Source organism: Podospora bellae-mahoneyi, assembly GCF_035222275.1.
Source record: "Podospora bellae-mahoneyi strain CBS 112042 chromosome 1 map unlocalized CBS112042p_1, whole genome shotgun sequence".
In the NCBI taxonomy this organism is placed as follows: Eukaryota; Fungi; Ascomycota; class Sordariomycetes; order Sordariales; family Podosporaceae; genus Podospora; species Podospora bellae-mahoneyi.
The window spans coordinates 767,775-790,526 of NW_026946359.1; the positions used below are offsets into that span (position 1 = coordinate 767,775).

Here is a 22,752-nt window from a genome sequence, read left to right on the forward strand (position 1 = left end):
TTTTCTTTTTAGTTCTCTCGTTTTTGAGCATTTTCAAACAGAGTTGGAGCGCAAGTTATTCATGAAGAGTATGAATAGTCATGAGGAGTATATATGAGAGATATGAGTTATGTATATATGACGAGCTAAGAATACTTTTTTCTTGCGATTTGGTGATTTCTACGCTAATGAATACTCTGCTGGTATAACACGGAGTGCCTGCTCCTTGGTCTTTGCAGTGTGCTGAAAAATATTGAACAAAAGAATCGAAGAAAAAAACAACCCGACCACAGAATAAGGTCTAGGCACATCTAACCCTCTTCTTCTTTGACCCCCGCGGACTGTCCTGGGCACTTCCTAACGAGGCCGTCCGTTTCGAGCCTGCAGTCGCACCTCGAGTGCTCCCTCCCCCACGAGCGGCACCCCCTCTACCAGGCCGGGAAGAGCTAGGGAGCTCGGGTGTGAGAAACTGCGGACTGTTTGAGCCCTCAACTGGTGTCGTACGCTTTGGCCCTTCCTCCTCCGTAGGCGTTTGAACAAACCGCGGTGGTGGTGGTGGAACTTGAGGCTCGTCCATAGGAGGCGTCTGGCTCCTCCGCCCTGAACTCTCCCCCGCATTGGCAGCATGACGAACAGCCTTGTGGCTCCTCATCCGGGATATCAAGCCCCGCATGTTGGCGACATATGTTGTCGGAGCCCCATGACGGCCGAGCAACTCCATGATACCCTCCAGCTCCTCAATGAACTGGCTCTGGTCGACGAGAAGCTCAAGGGCGCTGTAGACAAAGCCCGTGTCGTGGTTTCCAACCAGACGCATAAAAAGATTTCGATCGTTCGGTGTGTCGCCGCCGTGCGAGTCGACGTTTCGGCTGACGACTGCCTTTAGGATGCTCACGAGCGAGCGGGCTGCCGAGGCTCGGGCTGGTTCAGACAATGGATCCGATCCGCGAGAGACGAGCAGCTCGATTTTTCGGACACAGTGTTGGACCTGCGTAGCTGCCCAGTGGACATCGCGTGGACCTTCGACAGTCTTTTCTTTCTGAGAACGAACCGAGGTGGCGGGTGTGTTTTGGAGAGAGGAGGAGTAGGTCTTGAGCTCGGAAAGAATTCGGGATACCCGCCGTTCCATGGCCCGGAAAGGCTCAACGGCTGGACCCGATGACTCCAACTCTGTCCGAACCCACTCAGAAAGCGAATGAGAGGACAAAAGGAGAGAAAAAAGGGTGGCCTCGAGGTCGCCACGACGTATTGGTGACGTGTAGTGTGAAGTCCCAAGATCTGGTCTGTAGGTGTCAAGCTCTTGGGGTTGCACACCAGCTAGTGCCGCAACCATCTCGCGAGCCTCTTGTATTCGTGAGCGTGATGGATCTGAGGTGTCGTTGTCTGGGTCAAAGATATCACAATGAAGGTCGTCGGCAAGAATGTCGAGGCGGATGCGAGAGATCTGGTCGAAAGGATCTTGAAGTTGCTCAGGATACCCATACTCGGTGAGAGTAAGGCTGGCTTCAAGGTCGTGGTCGAAGAGGGCTTGTTTCGATATCCTGTCAAACAACCAGATAAGGTGTTTGCAGGGTTTTTGGTTCCGGTATCTGGCGTCGGGGCACTCGCAGCGAGGTGTTGAGTACGTCTTGCTGTTTTTTGAGCCAATTCGAATAGAGCATGGTACCGTTTCCTGCATCTGGAATGCGTAGAAGAAGCCACCCTCGGCGTCATCTTCCTCTTTTATGCCGCACAACTCTAGAGATATCTGTGGTGGTCCCGGTGTCGAGGCCTGATGGTATAGTCCTCGAACCATCTGCTGGGTTTTGTGCGGTAGTTGTGAGATATCATATCTGAAACCACTCGGTGATGATATCACACCTCGGTCGCTGTCATCATCATCTTCCTCCTCGTCCTCCTCCCACTCATTTGTGTCGTCATGTCGTTCGGATCCGGACATGGATGGGCTAGTCCTCGGTGATTGAGTCGGAAATCTGGCCTGTGCCATTGTTGGTGTACCTTCGAGAGAAAGCATGCTCATGCCCGTAGTGGGGGAGATGGACATTGAAAACAGTCAAGCTAAGAAAGAAAGGCAGAACACGGAGTGATGATGTGTGTCAAACCGGGCCAGAAACATCAGAGCAGCGTGTGATGTCACAGCAACCGGGAAGGAACTTCTTTATGTGATTGGCAAAGGGGCTGAGGTAGTAGCGTCGACGACCATAGTCATGGTGATGAAGAGCCCATACATGCGGCCCAGTGCTGCGCTGGGATTTGACTGTGGACCGGATCGACAGACGCACAAAAGGATAGGACAGGCCGCCAGCGAGATAATGACAAGATAGCCGCGAGGACAGAAAGGGGAAGGCCAACTAGGTCTTGGGAGGGGAGGACAGGACACTTCTTTTCATGGACACCGAGCCCCGAGCCGAATGCTTGTTGGAAGTGAGTCGTCCATGGTCATAGATCCAAGGAATGTAACTTGTCCCAGCATTCTCGGGTCGGGCCCCTATTTTGCAGTAACTCGCATGTACCCGTCATTGCTAACCCCCATGGAGGCGGGGATGTAAATCGCACCAGGCAGCCTTCCCTGCTAGCCGAAGGCCAGAGTACGAGCGAGACACAAAGAATACGGGACTGTTGGAAGCAAAAGCCAACTGATTGCTTAGCATCGCTGCGGCTTAGATTTCGCTAGAAAATTGATGAAACCTCAAGATCGGGTGAAGCTATATTCGGGAAGGAGTCTGACGGATTCCATCTCAAGTTGTCAAGCGGGAAGAGAGCCCAAGGATCCGGCAGTTGGAGGGGCCTGTCGCAAGCTGGGTCAAACTCGATTATACCACGTGTGTCGGTGATGGACAAACGTGCCGAAGAGCAGCTTTCCAGTCGTCTGCTCGGCTGCTGTTTGTGGCTTCACTGCAGGAAAGGAGTCGAAGGATGGATGGTGTGGGAGTTGATGGTGCCAAGACAGGCCCCCAAGGCCCACAAGGCCTGATTCTGGGCCGCGTTGAGTGGCTCGTGCCTCAGCCACGCCTTCTCTTACACCCCATTGGTTGGAATTAGCGGATGTATCGTCAGCCCTGTGACCCCTGTTCTACTGTTTTTCTCAAGCCCAAAGCCACAACCTTTTGATGTTGGTCCGCCCTCCGAACGAACTGCCCGGTACTCCTACAATGCAAATCAGTCTTGCCTTGCCAATTGCGACAAGTCTTCCTATCGATTACAAGAGCGCCTATTATGCGGCCGCTTTTCCCGGGCCTCCTCAACCGTCCCATCGCCGTTTGGACTTAGCATTTATCGCCAGGCCTCTCGATCTTGCGATCTTCACCCATCCACTCCAAGCCCCCTTTCCCACATAATAGCGCCAACAGACTTCTAGAATATTGTACATGTCACGTCACCACTGTTCCAGTCCAAGAATGGTGCACGCAGACGATTGGGGTCAGGTGACTTTACCACCTCACTTGCCGTCGATTCATGTCAACACTTCCCAGCCATTTCAAGTTCTCCGCGTTTCCCGAGGCGCCCCTTCATCCTGAGAATGCTCCGCCTCAAAGAACCGACTAACGCAAAAAGAATAGGGTAAACTTATCAACACAGTAAAAACGATCAGCCTTGGATCCGTTCGTCCACTGTGTCGGCAGCACCGTGGTGAGGGTGGTTTACTTGAGGCCATCTTCACATGTCGAGGCATCCCATATTGCCCCTGGGTCAGGTAACGAGCAATATTGGGACATATCATCAATGACGGGTTCTAGCCAATGAATTCACATCATCAACATCTGCCAGAAGAGAGCGGTTACGCTCGCCTATCGCGTCAAGGCCGGCCTCAAAAACCGGCCTTAAAAACCGGGCCCTCAGGGCCACCATCTAGCTCCATCGGGCCGTTATCTCCCCACAACTCCCGCTTCCTTGGAGATCACTAGAAGATGAGCTGAAGTTTGAAATTTTCATCTATATCCAATCATAGTCTACGGCGAGCACTACCGGCGGCGTGCCCCTTTCGGTTGTAATTGACGCGAGTCATCGCCAAGTCTGCGCCGCAGGAGCTGTCTGCACCTAGAAAAGGAGTCAAATGAAACCCCGGGGACTCCACGATGTTCTTGATTGTAAGAGGATATCACCGCCTTGGGACAAGAGATTACACCTTGCTGGCAAGCAGCTTTTGTCGGCCGCTGCAAATCAACCCTTGAGTCCATCGGAGAAGCTCTGCCGGTCTCTTCAAGCTTCATAGACAGTGTCCAACTCCATATTAATCAACCAAAGCTTAGGAATCCACACGTAAAATATTTGCTTGCTAACCATGTGGTTGAACGGCAACAGACATACGTTCGATTTCCAAGATATTGCTCCTGTGCCTCACGGGAGCGCCCGGGAGTCCGAGACAGTTGTGAAGGCACCCGACTGGTCGTACCCCGCCCGTAGGGCTGATGATATCACTGCATTTCATGTCCTTCCTGCAAGGTTCGTGTTGTGCTCCCTTCATGCAGATATCAGAGCTTCCCGCAATTCTCGAAGTCTCCGATCCGCTCAGGACTGCAAGCGCTTCCCCCCTTATTAGTCAGTTCACGGGGGATCACCGGAGACAAAGAATGAAATCTTCACGTCATCACGGGTCTCAAACAACACGACAGCAACCAACAGACCCGAACCGATATGTCACTCGGTTTGATCAACCAAAAGTTTGATCCCGAGGTGCGGTGACACAACCACCAGCCTTGACAAGCAAAGTATGTTTGTCACTGGCCGGCTCGCCTGTCAAAAGAACAATTTGTCACACTAGTTGACATACCTGACAAGGTCAGGATTCAGCCTTGCAAGTCCCTTTTGGGAAGGCTATATCTGATTGGTCAGCGCCGGACATGCCCGGCTTTTTTCGGGAGATGTACATTCGGGGGAAGGACACATGCGACCAGACCCGGGGATATGGTAACGGAGGGCCGAGAAGTGTAAACACCATCTCCCCGACTGCCCGATTCAAGGAAACTTTCTGTATAGCTAGCTTCACGTCGTGTGGTTTGCTCCGCCTCGTGATCATAGGCGGCCGATGGTGATGCAGGAGAATGTGACTATTTTCATCAGGTCGTCGATGTCCCGGCCGAGAGGAGGAGATTTGACACCCTACAGTGCTTCGGCATGTCCGTTGTAGTGAAACCGCAACACCGAGGAGGGAGCCCATGCTCATTCTCTTCTGTAATCTATTTGGGCTTCATTGGGTCATTGCTACCTAGCCCAATTCATCACCCTGGTCACTGGCCGATGCGTTAACCAACTAGGTGGTTACCAAGGATACAGCTCTCCTAGATACACTCATCAGTAATCAATTTGATACATTGCACCATCACCCTCTCATCACACCGCACAGGCAGAAGCACCGCACCAGGAAACTAAGTAGGCCACCTCACTCACCTCCGCTCTAGACCAACACGACTCACACACCACCGCTCACCAAAAGATACTTTGGTTGAGCAGAAAGATATACACTCTCATATTAGCTTCCTTATCAACAACCAATCCAATCCAACTACCACACCCCCCACACCCCCCTGATCACACCGAGAAGTGCCCATCTATCTTGTACTCACCTCACCGCTGACCTTGCTGTCACCAGACAGACCATCGCTCCTTTTGATCACCCATTCCCCTTCCTCACCCTCCCATCCTAAACAGGCACCCACCGCGACCCCTTTTTAACCTGCTCCATTTCTTTACACATCAGGATGTATTCCAACACATGTCTCTTTAATCATAGACTCTTTTGACAATAATATCTCCTGAGGCATAGAATCTCCTCAGGTCCAAAGTCAGGTGGTTTAAGTCATGGAGAGAAAGGTGCCATGTAGATAGCCTGCTCCATAAGCAACGGATCAAAGAACCCAACCTAGACGAGGAATCTTTAGCTGCTTTTCACGTCAGACTTACCGCGACGAATGAGGCTCATGGGTGTTTACGTTCAAAGAACAGGCCTTCCTGGAACACCACATTGGCCATTGCATTGTCACCAGATACCCCTAGAGAGAGCTGAGAGAGCCTAGCCATTATAATGAAGCCATGCTGCTGGACCAGAGCTTTGACCAAAGCTCGTGTCACAGGATGAAAAGAACTCTGAGCTGCTTCTTGATAAACAAGTTGACCATTCACAGACACACAGTTCATCAAAAGCATCAAAGTTAGTAGTAGTAATACTCCAATTGCTACCTCTTGCACCCCCCCTCTCCCCCTTACCCCCCTTAATCCCTACAGCATATCCCTAATGCCTCTTACAAGAGTAATCTCCACATATATGCAAACAATAAACCCAACCCAACCCAACCAAGACGGTGTACCTTACACTTCAACAGAAAACACCCCCTCCCTCCCTCCCTTCCCTTCCAAGCTCAAGAAACCCAAGCCCATTATATAACCCCCCTTTCCCAGTCCCGTAAACGCCAGAAACCTCTCCTTCATCAACCAGCATAGCAAGAACCCCCCCTAAAAACCCCTTGCCCATCCTCCCACAAGCGAATCACCGCCATAGGCGAGAGAAGATACGATACCTAAAACAACAAGGCACAAAAGGGCAGGAGAGCCCCCATCCACTGCAAATCCAGAGTCGAGAGAAGTATAAAAAACAAACAACCCGCTTTCCCATCAATCCCAATTCACACAGCCCACCCCAACACTCCCCGCCCACCAAACAAACCCAGATTTTTCTAAAACTCAACAACACCCAAGCTCTCTCTTGCCCCGCTAAACTAAACAGAACCAAATGCATGCCCAGTGTCGCAAAGGCAAAGTCGTGCCATGCTAGTTGAATGATAAATTGAAAAAGAACGCAGAGAAAACCTTGTGTGGTGGGTTGGTTGTGCAGCAGTGCCATGTCGTCATCGTCAAAAAGTCGTCATCAAAAGTCGTTACAGTCAGTCGTACATTAGTCAACCAGTCAAACGAAAAAGCCCATTACTATTGGAGCCCGGCACTGATCTTCCTCTGTGTCGCGACCGGAGACACATGGCTCGCGCTCCCTACCCGCCCGCTCGTCTTGCGAACGCCCGTGGGAGCCACGGCGCCTTGCCTCTTGGGACTGCTGTTGCCTCCGCGAACCTTGGTCAGAACCCCAGACGCGGAACTAACTCGCTGGGCTTGCTCGTAAGACTTGGTTCTGGCTGCTCCGGTGCCGATGTTCTCGATATCGTTGGACGCATCGTTGTCGACGACTTGATAGACGGTTGTGGTGGTTGTTGTTTGTTGGCTGACGGCACGCTCGCTGGTACGGCGGTCCGGAGACATTGACGCTGAAGCCTTGCGATGAGAGCGCATTCGCAAATACAACTCCTCGTCCGACTCGTTGCCCTGCGACGTCCGGTGCATCGAGATGATCTCGGTTTGGGTCTCCTCGACGGCGCGCTCCTCCTCGACAGTAGCGACAACAGTGGCGGTGTTGCGGCCATACCCAGCACGAGCAGTCTTCCTCGGTTGACCTGGTGTCGGCGCAGGAAGATAGTCTTCCTTGTTGTCCCGAGCATTGTCAACCGAATCCACCTCGCCGAGTGGTGTGCGCCCTGCACGGTTGGGAGGGGTGGCAACGCCATTCTTGCTCGCACCACGAGCAGCCTTTTGGACCGCACGGTTGGGAGTCTGGGGTACACCCTTGGCCGCGTTGGCAGCCATCTCCTTGCGGAGCTTCCTCTCGATGCGCTCCTCGAGCCACCATTCCCGGAAGACACCCTGGTTCAGGTGAAGCCAGTGCTGCTGGGGGCCAACGACCATGCCCGGACGCATGAAGCGCATGTAGGCGATGACCTCGTTGGCGGTGAAGCCATATCTGTAAATGAGGTAGGCACCAATCAAGCAGCCAGTGCGACCGAGACCAGCCTTGCAGTGAACAGCAATGCCCTTCTTCCTGACCGTGATCATCTCGTGAGCCAAGCGAATGAATTTGCGCACAGTGGAAAGAGGTGGGCAGGTGCCGTCCTCGAAGATCATGTCGATGTGCTGGATGCCAAGAGCCTCAAAGTACGAGGCATTGTAGAGAACCGAGTTGAGGCGAACCACGAGTCCAATATTCCTCTCGGTAAAGTGTGTCAAGACATTGCGAAGGGGCTGGTTGATAAAGGCGTCCGACTCGATCTGGGCAAGGTTCTTTGGAAGCAGCTCCCAACCTTCCGTGCCTTCTGGCGTCTTGGCCACCTCGGCGGTCTGTGGGGAAGCAAAAGCAAGGAAGCTGGGCGAGATCCAGTTGAAATCGCCGTTCTCGACCCGCTCAAACTTTTCGTATTCGTCGAGATCAAAGTTCTCAAGAACGCAGCAGCCTTCCTCCTTGGCCTTCCACACACCATAAACGACATCCTGGACAGTGATGCCATAGTCGGCCTGACTATAGCCGGCATCCCTGAAAGGCATGAGGGGGGGGTCGACTTGCGCAACAGGCGCGAGGGCCAAATGCGGTGGCCATGACTGAATCAAAACCATGTAGCAAGCAAGAAGGCAAGAAGCATTGGCACGGCCTACGAAAAAGTGGTTAGAATGGAGAAGAAAGCTTTCAGACACAAGATCAAACATACTGCGAGGATCAGCTCTGCTCCAGAAAACAATAGGCCTGTCCTTGTTCTCCTTCGCTCCGAGGATCTCGTGGAACTGCAGCGCAAAGCGGTAGAGATGTCCAATGTGAAGCGGGCCAAAGTCGTGGTGGAAGGCATTGTAGAGAAGAGTATCATCTACTGTGAAATAGTAGGGCTGCTTGTAGTCTTGGGCGGGAGTGGGCTCGACATTGCGCTGCGATCGCTTCCTAGGCGACCGAGGAGCTTGGTCGGGGTAGGGAAACAACGTGTTGGCATCGGGCGCCTCGGTGTAAGCGGCGAGATATAAGCGGTCTTTTTGAATTGTCAGCCAGGTGATCGGGTAGCCAGGGAGAGGTAAAGAATATTTGACAATTCTGCGGTGACGATGCTGAAGATAACGAGACTCCATGATCCGGTGATACAAGATGCAAAACAAGCCATTGGCAACAATTGAACATACCAGGAATGTACTCGATTATTTGCCCCATGTTGCTGGCGTAGCGGGTGGAAGGTGCCATCTCTTCGTGGCTCGTCGCTGCGGTCGACGGTGGTGGGATATTCGGTAGGTGAGAATGCGCGCAAGTGCATGTACCCGTGGCGGCTTCTCGAATTTCGATCAACAATGCAGGTCAAGGTTGCTGCTTTCCAAATGATGCTCTTTTTCTAGAAATTAGTCGCAGTGGGTGGGGGGTAAAAGGTAAGGGAGGCAGGTGTCGTTGAAGTCGGTGAGGACGCGCAAAACCGGTTCTACTGCAAGAATGAGGGTGGCTGGGGACTGATGTCAACAACGACTGGGGTCGACAATGCGCGCGAAGGAACCTAAGGTAGGCTGGGAAGAACCTTGGCTCTCTCTCTGTTAAGACCAACGACGGCCCGCGGCGCAAAAAGCAGTGACGATGATGCTGTTTGCAATGGGGAAGGAGAGCATGTGGCAGCCTTCGTTCTGCGAGAGAGATTTTATCGACAGGAGCCAGTGACCCAAGTGTATTTTGACCTTTGTTATTCCAGCCCATTTGCACGGGGGTCTCGTCTCCAGGGGACCGCTCCACAACAACGGCAAAATCGGGTCGCTCTGCCCTCGTGGACCAATCAGATTTCTCATTTTCGTTTCCAGATTCTCATCACCACAGCAACCAGCCCCCAAGCTTCCCTCCCCACATCAGTTAAGCTCGCTAAGGGCCATCACAGACAGGGGTTTTTAGGTAGCGACCCTTCGCCCCCCTTCCACACTGTTGGCATTCCTCAGCTATCTTATCGCCCGAAACCTGCCCCACCATCCGCAGCACCACGCTCTTCAGCATCGTCATCCGTCACAAGCCAGTAGCTCCGCCCTTGACGAACTTTTACACTTTCGTTAGCTGCCAGACCATCTTTTTCTCCTCTTCCTAGTCCAGGAAACAGAAAAGAAGACAGAAAAGTAGCAACCATGTCAACCGAATTAACTTATCCCTGTTCTCTGTATGTCTTTTTCCCCATCTTATCTGGTGTGTCTAGCAAGATGAGCGCAATCTAAAAGAATTACCCCGCCACTAATCAATCACTGCTTGCTTGCTTTCAACACAGAAGCCTCGATGTCCCCTTTCCCGACGCAAGACTTGCCAATGTTGCGCTTCAGGCTCTCCGAGTAGACAAGGAACTGTCTGCGCTCGTTCAAAAGGAGTTATCGGCCGTTGACTCGACGCTCAAAGTTCGGTACAAGGCGACAACAAACAGGATGCTGCGCGTGGCTGTCAACTCGTTCTTTGACAGCTTGGCTCTTGTGTTGGAGGTGATGGAACAGTTGGATGTGGATGTAATAGAGACTAGAAAGGCGGAGGAAGAGACTGGTTGAAACGGCAAGCTGCAACTGTGAATCGCCAGAAACATGAGGCAACTCAAACCACCGTGCCGAGCCGCAAGAGATGATGGGGACGGTCAAGACTATTAGGCATGTGAAAGTTAACTGTGCAGCCTATAGAGAAAGGCGCGCTTGCTGCATTGCTAGCCGCAAGAGGCACAGCATCACGGGAGCATTCGCCGGAACATCAACATCAACATCAACATCACCAGGGGCACGACAAAGGCGTTTGTAGGCCACCAGACATATCCTGGGACGGGTATCTTTTGACGTTAATAAATGGTACTTAAATCTGCTCCTGCTTTACCAACTCGTCTTCAATCTGCCTTTGCAGCTCCATCTCAATATCAACAGCCATTGCATCGTTGTCGTCCGGGGCAACCCCGTTTTCTTCTGCATGACCATTCATCCCATTTGGTGTGGTACCATTCGGCTGGGCCTCGGGCTGCCGGCTTGGCTGGTGTCTAAACACTTTAATGGTGTTGTCCTGCCCACAGCTGACCATTGTCTTGCCGTTGACATCCACCCAGAAGCACACGCCATCGTGCGCCCCAGTGATCCGTTGGACAATCATCTTGTCTACAACATCCCACATGACAATGTCGCCGTCCTCGCTGGCTGACACTATGAAGGGTTGCGGCTTGTCGTCCTCGTCTGGCTCGTATCCATCCTCGGCGTAGGTAACAGCGCCAAAACACCCCCCGATAGAGAACCCCTTGTTCTTGTGACCTTGATATGTCTTCTTGACCGTACCAGATACGTAGTCCCACAGTCGAATCGAGTTGTCGAGGTTGAAGGCTAGTACGAACCTTCCGTTGGGGCTGAAGCAGACATTGGTGACGGCTGGGTTGTCTTCGTGGACTAGTGTTCTAAGACATTGCCCAGTTGAAGTGTCCCAGACACGACTGTGGGTGCAAACAACCTTGTGTTAGTGATCGATCAATGAAGGCGGCAGGCGGTTAGGGATAACACTTGCATCAATCCATCCGTACTGCAGCTCACCACCAACGTCCCGTCGTTACAGAACCCAATCCCGCTCACTGGATCACTGTGCGCAGGTAAACTCCTCATCAACCGCCCAGCTCTGACGTCCCATAAGAAAACCGCCTCGTCATAGCTCCCGCTTGCCAGAATGTTGCCTTTTGGTGAAAAGGCCAGACAGTAAACGTAGTTGTGATGGCCCAATAACGGACCGTTACCAGTTCTCCCTCCTCGTATCGTGGAGGAGCCTCTGTATTCTTTTCCGGTAGCATCCGGCGTAGAGTGCGCAGCATGCGCCGGGTTCCCTGTTAACCTGTCCCATAACCTGATAGCTTTGTCGTCGGACCCCGTGGCGATGGTGTTGCTGTCGGGCGCCCAAGCCAAACAAGAGATACCGGCCATGTGCCCGACGATGGTGTCCAAGCACTCTCCCGTAGCGGCGTCCCATATCTTTACTGTGGCATCGGCCGAGGCAGAGGCGATCCAACACCCGTCGGGGGAGATGCGTACTTGGGAGATGGCTTTCATGTGCCCCTTGAGGCAGAGGTGAGGTTGGTAGTTTGGTCTAATAGGCGGTCGGTGGATGGATGGGGGGGTCGGTTGGGCAGACTGTGAACGGGATATGGACTGGGAACGGGATCGGGAGCGTGATTGTGATCTAGAGTATGGTGTTTGGGAGCGGGATCTGGATCTGAATGAGGATCTTGATCTCGACCGTGAACGAGACCGAGATCTTGACCGTGAGCCATCGCGGGAGGATGTAGGTGATCGGGAATTGTATCTTTCTCTACTTTGGCTGCGCGAGGCCCGCTCGCGACGTATTGAAAGACCTTGGGTCTGTTGGACGAGGCTGCTATTGTGGGGTGGGGTGCTGTCGCGTACACCATCAAGGTTGCCAGGCGAGCTGTACCGTGGTGTTGAGTCCATGCTGTCACCGTCTACTCGGCGTCGCTTTGAAGGTGGTTCCGGAAAAGGGGTCGCAGTGGTAGAGTCGAGCGTTGACATTGTTTTGTTCCGGCGAGGAACTGGTTCAAAGGGAGCTCCGACAGCCTGCCTGCCGGAAAAGTTTCCAGGTCGCGAAGCCGATCGCTGACGGCCGCGTTGAACGTTGCAGTTGACGGGACGTGACAGGGGGCTTTTGCGCTAAAATCTTGGCTGGATCTGCTTCCGCACAGTGCCGCCGGCCATTGGCCAATTCTAGACCGTTGGCCGGGGATTATTTTCAGGCGCGCACAGGCACTGAAGGGAGACGGCAGGGAAAACCCAGAGTTGGTGGATGCCATTGGACGAGATTGGGGACGTTGGGGAGGTGCTTGAAGCTCTCTTCTTTCATCAAACATATCTGCTTCGTATTAAGGGAGTTTTTATACATTGCGAGGGGTGCATATGTTATGAGATATATCTCATGTGAAGCTTCTTATTTTCTTTGAGCTTCAAACTATCTTTCTGTCAACAACAAACAAACAGACGCGAAGCTGCCAAACACAATCTCGTACGAAACATATCAACAATCTTGAAGGACCATGGAAGAGTTACCGACAGAGCTCAACATCGTGACTCTCAATTGCTGGGGCCTCAAATTCATCTCCAAGCTGCGCAATGAACGCTTGGCCGAAATCGGACGTCAACTTGCGATAGCAGACCCTTCACCACACATCGTCTGCTTACAAGAATGCTTCACTCAGGAGGATTACAAGGCCATCCGACGTGAGACGCGCTTCATTCTCCCCTACGGCAAGTTTTACTTCAGCGGGCCTTTCGGAGGAGGGCTCGCCATTCTCTCAAAATGGCCGATTGAAGAGAGCACTCTGTTTCGCTACCCACTGAACGGCAGGCCGACGGCTTTCTGGCGTGGAGATTGGTATGTCGGAAAAGGGGTGGCCTGCGCAAAGATTCGCTATGGGCCGGCGGCGAAGCAGGTGATTGAGGTGTTCTGTACTCACACTCACTCGCCATATGAGGCTGGTCAACCCGACGATTCATATCTCGCCCAGAGACTCGCGCAGTCGTGGGAGATATCAAAACTGCTTCGCGGAGCTGCTGAGCGTGGTCATCTAGTGCTTGGTTGCGGTGACTTCAACATGATTCCCATGTCACTGGAACATCAACTTGTTACCGCCAACACACCTGTTCGCGATGTCTGGAGGGTTTTGCACCCAGACAGCTCTCTCGGGCCAGCAGATCACCCGGCCGAAAAGGCTCGCCGCCGCCCAATACCAACTGCAGGGTTCAACATTGAGGAGAATGGCGCCGCTTCAGACGGTCCATATTGCACATGGCGGTGGACCAAAGAACAGCAGAAGCTCCTCGGCCCAGGAAAACCCCCAGTCACCGTTCCCCCTGACACTATCGGTATGCCCCTTCGTTACTCAACTTGACGTGATCAACCCACTAACAACCCCCAGACCGCCGCGGCAAACGCCTCGACTACATCTTCGCCGGCTCAGGCGACATCGCCTCCCTCAACGGCGGCTGGGTCGTCAAGGCCGCCCGCGTAGGCATGATGATGCGCCACCCAGAACTAGGCTGCTCCCTCAGCGACCACTTTGCTGTCGAAGCCACCCTCGCCTTCCACCCTCTGTCCTCCTCCTCGGCACAGTCCAGCAGTAAAGCACCGCCAAACGGCAACAAGCCCGCCCCCGCGGACGAGTCCCTCATCCTCAAAGCGCCCCCAAAAATCCGCCAACCTGGCCAAGACGACGCCAGCACCATCCCCGACACCGACGACAAGTACGTCCAAGACGGAACCTACCTCCAGTCTCCCACCCCCTCGTCCATCAGGGACAATTCTTCATTTGACGCCCAGCTTTTGTCCTTCCTGACCGCCGATCACCTCCAGCTGCCAACCTCGGCGTATGATTTTATTTTGCAGGAGATCCACAAGTATAGACTCCGGGAGGAGAAGCAGAAGAAGTGGAGGGGGTGGCACTTTTTTGGGTCGTTGGCTGTGTTGGTCGGCTGTTTGGTTGGGGTGTGGTGGTCACCGGCGAACTATGTCGCTTTTGTGCTGGTGCTGGTGAGCAGCTTGAGCTTTGTCGCGGGAACGGTGGATGGGTTGATGAGTTTGTTGTTTTTCAGGAGCGAGCTGGGGGCGTTGAGGGAGTTTGAGTGGGAGGTTGTGAATGCTAAACTGAGTGCTGGGGGTGGGGTGCCGACTGCGGATGGGGAGGGGGAGGAGAGAGGGTGGTGATGTTGGTGTAGGAAAAGGAGAAGAAGGTTGGGTGGGATGATAATTAATTCATAATAATGGAAGAGGCGGGGGTGATGAGACGGATGATGTGCATGAGGTGTTTATATACCCGGGGAGCTATCTAGTCACGAGTAATATCATTTTCTATCCCCATTTCCATACCTTGACAGCTATCAACATGGTCATCTTACTTTAGGGATTACGTTACTGCTCATCAACGCGCTACCCATCTAACCTGATGACCCAAAGGAGAAGTACCTAAACGCACAAACAGGAACCGGAAAACTCATCGTTCATGGCAAATGAACCATCGATATAACCTCCTTTTTCCCTCTATAACCAATGACACACACTTAAAAAGAAATATACAACCCATATCTCCACCCTAAACAGGCACCCCATCCACCACCCTCCCATACTCCCAATTCTCCCCGCTCAACTCCCCATGGCAAGCCTCCTCGTATCTCGCCATCTTCGCCATCCTCTCCTGCGCCTTCAAAAATGCCCCCAACTCACACCACCCATCCTTCCGTGCCCCATCGCACTCCTCCAAGCTCCACCCCAAATGCACCGTCCTTTGGTTTAGCACAAAATGGACATACTCCGTCTCTTTCCCTGTCTCATCCACCTCCCGATTCGCCAGAACGGGTTTTTGAGTTTTGATAATCTCGATGTCGAGCCTGGCACCAAACGGCGTCATGTCCGACACGGTAAAGTTATGCTGACCTGGGTACTTGAGCGGGTCGAGTGTGGCCCCGAACTGCGTCAGGCCAAAGGCAGCCAGGATGCTGATGATGTTGGTGTCGTGGGAAAAGTCAAAGTAGAGAGACTGGTTCAGGGGAAATGTGCCGGTGTTGTTGTCGAGGGTGACGTTGATCTGGGAGCCTGAGTACCCTAGGGTGCGGTTCTGGAGGCGGGCAACGACTTCTTGCTGGTAGCCAAGGCCGATCGCTCTCTGTTACACATCATTAGTAAAGATCAAGAGAGGGTAGCGTGTGATAAAGACCTACTCCAACCGGCGATCCAAATCCATCGTTTCCGTAAAAGTTGAGATCGATCGAGTACCCGAAATGAAGCCACTCTTCATATGTAAACAACTCGCAGAACTTGCTGAAGCCGTATGCCACCTATCCTCATGTCAGCCGTACACATCCTCATCACCAAGTCAAATACTCACAGTCTCATATGGACACATTGTCTGCGCAGCGTATGTATCCTCAACCGTCCACTCGTACCCTTCAACCAACTTCGCCAGCCTCTCCGTTGCTATTTCTCGTCAGCAAACTCCCTTCACCCATCCCTTTTGCTTCAAACTCACCATTCTGCAAGTAAACCCCAATCCACTTCTCCTGCGCCTTAGACCCCCCATTCACCTTGTTCCCATTCGGGCAGTTCAAATACCCAGCCAGACTATTATTGTACCCAGCATCCTCAATGATAACCTCAATCGTCGCATTACTCGTCCACCCCAACCCGAAGAACCCCGCCATAAAATTCTCGGCCGACTTCAACATCCTGTCCTGCGTCGTCGTCCGCACAATAATCTTGCTGTTAGGATTATACAGCTTCCCATACATGTACGCATGCAAAACCCCCGAATCATACAACTCCTGCCTCCCCTTCGGCACCAGTATCTCCTGCCCCAACTCATACCTCCACTCATTCAAAAACCCTATATCACCACTCGTCTTGAACCCGCCCCTCTTCTTCGCCTCCCCGATCCTCCTCCCCAACCCATCAACATTGCTCCCAACAGTCGGGTACCGACTCCCATGCCTAGACACCATCTGAACCTGCACAATCTCCGCCCCCTCCGGCAAAGGCCACTCCTCGACCCCAAACCCCTTAGCCGGTCTATACGGCGTCAAAAACCCCATCTCCCCAAAGATACTCCCCCCCTTCTCACTCCCATCCCCACCCCGCACCGGCACCTGCGTCTGCAACGGCTCGTTCGGAACCCACGTCTTCCCATCTTCCACGCCCCACTCCCTCGTCTGGGCCAAAAAACCCGGCTTGCCAGTAGCAGTTGGCCCAGCCCATTTCCCGTCCTCAGTATTAAAGTACTGAGGCACAGTACTAGTCGGTTCGCACCCCCCACCACCAGCCCCAGGAACAATAAACTTACCGTTTGGTTTCGTGGCTGATGGGGAGGGCGAAGGCGAGGAGTGATACCCAAACAGGGAGCCATCCCCCGTAAACAACGCCACCAGCAGCACCAACGGCAACGACACCAAAAACGACAGCGAGAAGGTGACTACATCCCTCCTGTAGATCCTGAACGCGCGGGGGTCAAAGTTTCGGGGTGTGGGAGGGAGTGGTTTGCCAGCTAGATCGTCCATTGCGTAGACATTGTTGTTGTTGTTGTTGTTGTTGTTGTTGTTGTTGTTGTTGTTGTTGTTGTTGCTGTCGTGGTCGGTGGTCGATACAGGGGCGTACCCCGATGTGGCCGGGTTGCGCATTTTTGTAACAACAATCAAAACACACAGGCGCGGGCGCGCGGGCGGACGGGTGTTCTTTGACGTGTCACAAAGGAATGAATGTCCCCCTGTGCCCTCGAACGGAAGGGAAAGGAAAACAAAAAAAAATTAAAAAAAAAAATTCGTACTCCCGTAACGAATGAAGAAAAGGGGGTCGAGAATGTCGACGAGTGATTGATAATGCCAAGCCCCTCAAAAGTCGGTGGGCATGTACCCTCAAACAAATGTCAAACTCGTCATCAACTTATCCTCTCATCTCATCATCCCAACTTGTCCTGTTCCCAGTGTCGAACATGAGCAATGAATGATGAAACAAAAAAAAGGGAAAAAGGAAGCAACGACCGACCGACCAACCCAATTCGCAATTCCACATGTTGGATAGAATGCACAGACCATCCAACATATAACGAGCAACCGCGACTTACACACACCCTGGCAACTCCTTCCCTTTTGGATCTCATCTCAAACCACACACACACACACACCTACACAGGTCAAGTTTGACAAGAACGGCAAGTGCGACTGTTGCAGAAACTGCATGTGGCACACTCTTTCATTATGAACGTTTTGTTGCAACAATTTCACAACCTCTACAAGTAAAGCAAACGCTCCCACGTGAGCTCACCCCTGAATTAAACCCTCATCCCCTCAATCCAGTCAACTCACTGTCATCCATCTAGTGACCATCATCTTCCGACTCTCCTAACGAGGCAGACAGTCTCACAACCCAAAAATCCAACCTCTTGAAATGGCCTGACGAACACACCATTAATGATACACACATAAAATGCCAAACAGTAAAAATTCTCAGTCTCATATCTCATAAATGACGGGTATCAAAAAAAAATCACCTCTTTGTGTCCCCCCCCCCTCCCAGTATGTACGAAACGCTTTTAACCCCCCCATCTTCCTCTTCTTCCTCCCCTCCCCCCCCCCCTAACCCTAAAAAATCATCAACTCCTCCTTCGGATTCCCCCTCATCAAATCATACATCAAAATCGTGTGATCCGCATAATGCAAAATCAACCGGTACACCACCGGCCCCCTCCTCACCATCCCAGCCGGGCACAGCTCAAGCTGCCCCTTCACCCTCGGACCCGGCACCGGCTCAGGCGAAATCGCAATCCCCACCAGCCCACACGACGGCCTGACCTTCTTCTTCTCCTCCGCCTTGCGAGGGAGCACGCAATCAACCCTGAACCCCCTCCGCAGCGGCACCCCATCCACCACCTTGCCCGACTTCGTCAGCGTCACGAGCGCGACCCTTCCCACCTCAGACCCAAGCACCACCAGGAACAACTCTGGCACATGGAGCATCATGTGAATGCGCTCCGAGCGTATCTGGCTGAAATCATGTACTGGCTGGCCCAGCCCCGGCGCCAGAAACGTCAAAACGTGCCTGAACACCGGCCGCGCCAATGTCCTGTCAAAGGGAACAAGTTCGAGATCCGCCGCCGAGGTGCGCAGCAGAGAATAGTTCTTTGGAAGCGCCCCAAAATCCTCCACCCGTGCCAGTTCCGCCCTCTTTTGCCTGTCGTTGCAAATCCTGGATACCGATTGGTGTGTCAGCGGTGGTTTCCCCGGGTCCGGAGTCTCTCCCGACATCGGGACGATTTCTCGGCGTAGCTGAACCTCGTCGAATAAATCTTTGATCGCCGAAGACCTCGAGTTTATTGACCTGTTAAGAGCCCCCCAACGCGTGGTCGACGCCGCATTGCCCATAGGAGGGTTGAGTGCCATGCTCGGAATGAGGCTGTCGTCGTCATCCGAGTCCGAGTCCCCGCTCACGCTTTCCCATTCACTCGACAAAGATGAGCTTCCCTCTTCAGAAGGAGCTGGACAACCGCCAGCAGCTAGATTATGCAGCTTTTCGTAAACGGTAGAGTTGGCGTAAGGCCTGTTTCTGATCATGTCGCCCACATTGACGGCAAGGTCTTTGACGTAGTATAGCCCACACGTGATGTCCAGGACATTGGCTTTGGGCTGGAGAATCTCCTTTGCAGTCACTCCCAATGTTTCGCGGGCACTTTTTGTCGGTTTGAAGGCACTGCCAGGAAGAATCATGACACACCATCCCCGAAGGTACCTGTGTGCTTCCGAGGTGGCTGGTATGACAACTGGCCCGGTTCCAATTTTCCAAATGTCAAGTAGCCACACCACCCCCCAAATGTCAATAGCGGCTATCTTGTCCGCATTGCCATGCTCGTCGTCAAGAAAAGACACGCTGGGTATGTTGTGGCCACTGATGCCAAGCGGCAAAGTAATCTTCCACGTCCTCGTCCTCGATTGGAAATGCTTCTGAAGCTGCAAGGCGGTTTGTCCCGTCCACAACTCGGGCGACTCGTCGAGCTCATAAGCGTCATCCTCCTGGTCCTGACGAAGGAGAGCAAACGCAAACACAGTGACCTCGTGTCTGTTGGATCCAACCGCAATCAGGCGAGACTGCTGATGAATAGCTAGACCCCACGCCGAAAGGGTAACGTTCTCGTGAAAGAACATCCTGGGTTTTGGGGTAGATCGAGAAAAAGGCCCAGCCCCGTCCTGCTTGGGGTACGTCTTGATCCAGTGCACCAACGCGTGTGTATAGTAGGCTCCAATGTCGCCGTCGTCGCACGCAAACAAGACGATCTCCAGGTTCCCCAGATTCCCTACAATCATGTTATTGATTTGGTGAGAAAACCTCCTGTCGAGCTCTCCAGGATACAAAGCCGCGAGCTTTGTGGTGGCCGGGTGAAGAATCAGACATGGCGGCGGTAGAATTCGTGGTGCTCGCTGCGGCTGGTACACGTATATCTTGTCTTGATAGGCTGCAAAGTAGAGGTTGTATCGCTGTGACAGTGCCGTCAAATTACACCGCCCGCTAGAGCAGTGAGGAAACGAAGGCGTATTTGACGTTGTTCCTGCTTCATTTGCGTCCGCCACCCCCAGCCCCAAGGCCTGGACCGGGCCCATCATGCTCATCAACTCGTTCGCAGACATCCCGATCAACGAAGGCAACCAACCGGTTCCGGCGGGATTGGCATTATCTGACTCGTATTCGTCCTCGTCATCGGGGTAATCATCGTCCGCGCTGTCTGCGTCGTCTTCGTCGAAATCGAAATCGTCCCCGACAGCCGCCGTGTTGAGCATGTCCACATGGGCCGTGAAACTCTCACGAATACCAGGTCCAAACTAAATGCCCATCAGCAAATATATTCGAGCTAGTGATCAATCCGAGCTTCGAGGCTCACTCTGTTCTCCGGAGTCTGGACATGGCACACCGGGTGGACGTAGACTTCCTCGTACCCCGCCTCTGTTGGTTGCTCGGTTCCTTCGGCGGCGTTCATCATGTCCTTGGAAGAAGATGAGAACATCGGGGTTGGTGCGTGGACATAGCTGAAGGAGACTCCAATACGGTCAGAGAGAGAAAAGCCAGAAAGCTCAAAAACTGTGGTAGGCGCAATAGGTATGTTTGATCGTTGCAGGAGCTCTGGATCGGCAGCTTGCAGGCGGGAGGGGGAGCGTGGGAGGTCAGTGCCAGTCACGCTATCGATAAGCGTTGTAGCTAGGGAGCTACTAACTAGAGATACGTCACTGCGGGCCAGCTATCCATACCTTGATGGACACAAACGCACACTGTGATGCTCTACACCCTCAAACAGAGACACAAGCAGTTTGATAAAAATCCCATCACATAAGCATCCATAGCGCGCCTCTATGTAACCAATCTAACGCTGCCAATGGTATCAACCACATCTCCAGAAACTCAAAGCAAACACCCCATGCCAAGTCAAATCCGCTTCAACGCCAATACACATACACAAAGCGCTTACAACCACTTTTATACCTTCCCCACAACTCCTAACCCAATGCTTATGTAGAAATTCCAACTTCTCTACTTATGCCCAATCCTCATCAACTCCGTCATATCCTTCATCCTGTAATCCAGCACCGGCGTCACCCAGTCATCCTCTACAAGGCAATACGTCTCCTTCTCATCGTCTTTTGGCTTCCTCGGGTTGATCGCCCAGTACCCAAAATCGGCATCAATACTCTTCAGATACCTCATCAAGTTCTCCCAGTAATTCGCATCCCCCCTCCCCGGCTCACTCGGCGCCCCAAACTCCCCAATCCACACCGGCGCCACGTTCCCCTCGACCAAATACCCCCAATTGCTCCTCATAGACGCCACAAAACTCGGGTACGTTCTCTTAGAGTACCTCCCTTCAAGGCTCCCCCACCCGCTCCAAGAATACACATGCGCCGAATACACCACCCTATCCTCCACCTCTAACCTCACCGGCCTAGTCCTCGCCCCCCTCAAATCATTACCGCTCTCCGTTCCCCCAACAATAATCAACCAATCCTTCTTCATTTTCAGCAGTCTGTTCCCCGCCTTTTCCGCCGCACTAGCCCACCGATCCCAAGGCATAGTCCCCCAAACCCCCCTAACCTCATTCCTCAGATCCGCCCCAATCACCAGCTCATTCCCCGCCAACCTCCCCATCACCGTCTCCCAGTTCCGAATCCAATCCTCCTCCGTCTGCCTCACCTTGCAAACCACCCCCGGCAACCAATCATTGCTCCAGCTGGCATCGCAAGGATCCGCCCCGCAGCACCAAGTCGCAGTCGTAATGTGATCATTCACAATCACCGCGATCCCTTCCTCCGTCAGCGCCTCCACACAAGCCACAAACACGTCCAGCGCCCTCTTTTCCATCAAGTCCGGATTCTTAGCTAGCAGGTGCGGCAAAATAGTCGGGTTCTTGACAACCATCTCGTCGCTGTAGGGCATCCGGACAGAATTGAACCCCAGCCTTTTGATTGTTTTTGCTATTGCTTTGCGGTGTTGAACGTCCAGCCCGCCGGGGATGAACAACTCATCCGAGGCGCCGTACCAGTTTACGCTCGACAGCTTGAATCGCTTGCCGTTTTGGTCGACAATGTTGCGGCCTTGGGTTTTGAGGGGAAGGGCATAGTTTGATAGTGGTTGGGACTCGGTTTCTTTGGAGGCGGTGGTGGTAGAAGAAGACAAGAACGAAGCTTCGATGGGTGCGGGGAGGGGTCGTTGGCTGAACAGACGGGCGTCGGGGGAGGGTGTCCAGGGGATGGCGAGGGCGGCTTCGGCGCGCCAGAGGTGGAAGAAGTATGTCCCCAGGATGAGGATGGATAATAGTGTGAGGAACATTGGTGGCGGTCGGGACATGAGGGTTCGGTGTTGGTTTGGAGGCGGAATCAGTGGAAGTGGCCGTTGTTGTTGTTGTTGTGGTTGTTGGTAGCTGTCGTGATTTGGTTGGGTGGTGGGAGTGAGGTGAGTAAGCTGTGTAAGCAATTGATCCAAAGAAGTCAATGGTGTAAATTCTCCGTGTCTGCCTCTGCGCCGCCGCTCGGATGGGAGAGAGACTGTCGGTATGCATATACAGCGCGGTAAGTGCTGAGTTGAATGTCTTGTTGTCCAATGGTATTAGTCGAATATCAGCCTCTTGTGATGTTTAAATACGCCATAATATCCCAAACAAGGCACAAGGCAAGACAACCAAAACAATGTAGAGTGCGGCTGTTGGACCAAGTTTATAAGCAGCCGACGCGGATGCCCCGGGAGTTGGGAATCTCAGCACACAAATCAGGTTCGTCGCCAAAATCGGAACGAAGCAAGATCAGAGAAAAGAGGGAAGCTGTTTCTGAAGGCGAGGCCCACGCTGAGCGAGAACCGGGAAGGATGTCGCTGGCCTCTCGAGGGGAGGAGGCCACGACACAAGCGACGACCGTGGAGGGGAGCTGGATGGTCCA

At 53.0% G+C, this 22,752-nt stretch overlaps 8 protein-coding genes across 8 annotated transcripts; 2 read left to right on the top strand and 6 right to left on the bottom strand.

The window, feature by feature from the left end:
* Nucleotides 1-280: 280 nt before the first annotated feature.
* QC761_102770 (uncharacterized protein) lies at nucleotides 281-2,023 on the bottom strand (the record flags this gene model as incomplete). Its single annotated transcript, XM_062873522.1, has 1 exon — nucleotides 281-2,023. The coding sequence occupies one exon, from the start codon at nucleotides 2,021-2,023 to the stop codon at nucleotides 281-283; it is 1,743 nt and encodes a 580-aa protein (XP_062736565.1).
* A 4,298-nt stretch (nucleotides 2,024-6,321) lies between these two features.
* CDC14 (cell division control protein 14) lies at nucleotides 6,322-9,504 on the bottom strand. Its single transcript, XM_062873523.1, has 3 exons — nucleotides 8,959-9,504; nucleotides 8,502-8,810; nucleotides 6,322-8,444 (listed from the first exon to the last, which is right to left on the bottom strand). The coding sequence occupies exons 1-3, from the start codon at nucleotides 9,014-9,016 to the stop codon at nucleotides 6,901-6,903; spliced, it is 1,911 nt and encodes a 636-aa protein (XP_062736566.1). The 5' UTR covers nucleotides 9,017-9,504; the 3' UTR covers nucleotides 6,322-6,900.
* Nucleotides 9,505-9,597: 93 nt separating this feature from the next.
* Nucleotides 9,598-10,618, top strand: QC761_102800 (uncharacterized protein). The gene is made up of 2 exons (XM_062873524.1): nucleotides 9,598-9,956; nucleotides 10,062-10,618. The coding sequence occupies exons 1-2, from the start codon at nucleotides 9,925-9,927 to the stop codon at nucleotides 10,327-10,329; spliced, it is 300 nt and encodes a 99-aa protein (XP_062736567.1). The 5' UTR covers nucleotides 9,598-9,924; the 3' UTR covers nucleotides 10,330-10,618.
* Nucleotides 10,619-10,621: 3 nt separating this feature from the next.
* SWD3 (WD domain protein) lies at nucleotides 10,622-12,321 on the bottom strand (the record flags this gene model as incomplete). The annotated part of the gene is made up of 2 exons (XM_062873525.1): nucleotides 10,622-11,240; nucleotides 11,306-12,321. 2 exons carry the CDS (start codon nucleotides 12,319-12,321, stop codon nucleotides 10,622-10,624), a joined length of 1,635 nt encoding a protein of 544 aa, XP_062736568.1.
* A 252-nt stretch (nucleotides 12,322-12,573) lies between these two features.
* On the top strand, nucleotides 12,574-14,742 carry ISC1 (phospholipase C type enzyme). Its single transcript, XM_062873526.1, has 2 exons — nucleotides 12,574-13,668; nucleotides 13,722-14,742. Exons 1-2 carry the CDS (start codon nucleotides 12,840-12,842, stop codon nucleotides 14,504-14,506), a joined length of 1,614 nt encoding a protein of 537 aa, XP_062736569.1. The 5' UTR covers nucleotides 12,574-12,839; the 3' UTR covers nucleotides 14,507-14,742.
* Nucleotides 14,743-14,891: 149 nt separating this feature from the next.
* Nucleotides 14,892-16,965, bottom strand: QC761_102830 (uncharacterized protein; the record flags this gene model as incomplete). The annotated part of the gene is given in 5 exon segments (XM_062873527.1): nucleotides 14,892-15,461; nucleotides 15,517-15,633; nucleotides 15,684-15,772; nucleotides 15,825-16,896; nucleotides 16,915-16,965. 5 exon segments carry the CDS (start codon nucleotides 16,963-16,965, stop codon nucleotides 14,892-14,894), a joined length of 1,899 nt encoding a protein of 632 aa, XP_062736570.1.
* Nucleotides 16,966-17,913: 948 nt separating this feature from the next.
* On the bottom strand, nucleotides 17,914-20,481 carry QC761_102840 (uncharacterized protein). Its single transcript, XM_062873528.1, has 2 exons — nucleotides 20,214-20,481; nucleotides 17,914-20,154 (listed from the first exon to the last, which is right to left on the bottom strand). The coding sequence occupies exons 1-2, from the start codon at nucleotides 20,334-20,336 to the stop codon at nucleotides 17,926-17,928; spliced, it is 2,352 nt and encodes a 783-aa protein (XP_062736571.1). The 5' UTR covers nucleotides 20,337-20,481; the 3' UTR covers nucleotides 17,914-17,925.
* A 376-nt stretch (nucleotides 20,482-20,857) lies between these two features.
* Nucleotides 20,858-22,168, bottom strand: QC761_102850 (uncharacterized protein; the record flags this gene model as incomplete). Its single annotated transcript, XM_062873529.1, has 1 exon — nucleotides 20,858-22,168. One exon carries the CDS (start codon nucleotides 22,166-22,168, stop codon nucleotides 20,858-20,860), a length of 1,311 nt encoding a protein of 436 aa, XP_062736572.1.
* Between the last annotated feature and the right edge of the window lie 584 nt (nucleotides 22,169-22,752).

Bases quoted from the DNA above. Each gene is read 5' to 3' on its own strand.
- CDC14 (XM_062873523.1), bottom strand. From the start codon at position 9,016: ATGGCACCTTCCACCCGCTACGCCAGCAACATGGGGCAAATAATCGAG. The intron at 8,811-8,958 runs GTATGTTCAATT...CAATTCAAAAAG, and splicing joins AATAATCGAGTACATTCCTG to ACCGCTTATATCTCGCCGCT. The intron at 8,445-8,501 runs GTATGTTTGATC...ACTTTTTCGTAG, and splicing joins GAGCAGAGCTGATCCTCGCA to GCCGTGCCAATGCTTCTTGC.
- ISC1 (XM_062873526.1), top strand. From the start codon at position 12,840: ATGGAAGAGTTACCGACAGAGCTCAACATCGTGACTCTCAATTGCTGG. The intron at 13,669-13,721 runs GTATGCCCCTTC...AACAACCCCCAG, and splicing joins CGTTCCCCCTGACACTATCG to ACCGCCGCGGCAAACGCCTC.
- QC761_102840 (XM_062873528.1), bottom strand. From the start codon at position 20,336: ATGTTCTCATCTTCTTCCAAGGACATGATGAACGCCGCCGAAGGAACC. The intron at 20,155-20,213 runs GTGAGCCTCGAA...ATGGGCATTTAG, and splicing joins TCCAGACTCCGGAGAACAGA to TTTGGACCTGGTATTCGTGA.
- QC761_102800 (XM_062873524.1), top strand. From the start codon at position 9,925: ATGTCAACCGAATTAACTTATCCCTGTTCTCT. The intron at 9,957-10,061 runs GTATGTCTTTTT...CTTTCAACACAG, and splicing joins TTAACTTATCCCTGTTCTCT to AAGCCTCGATGTCCCCTTTC.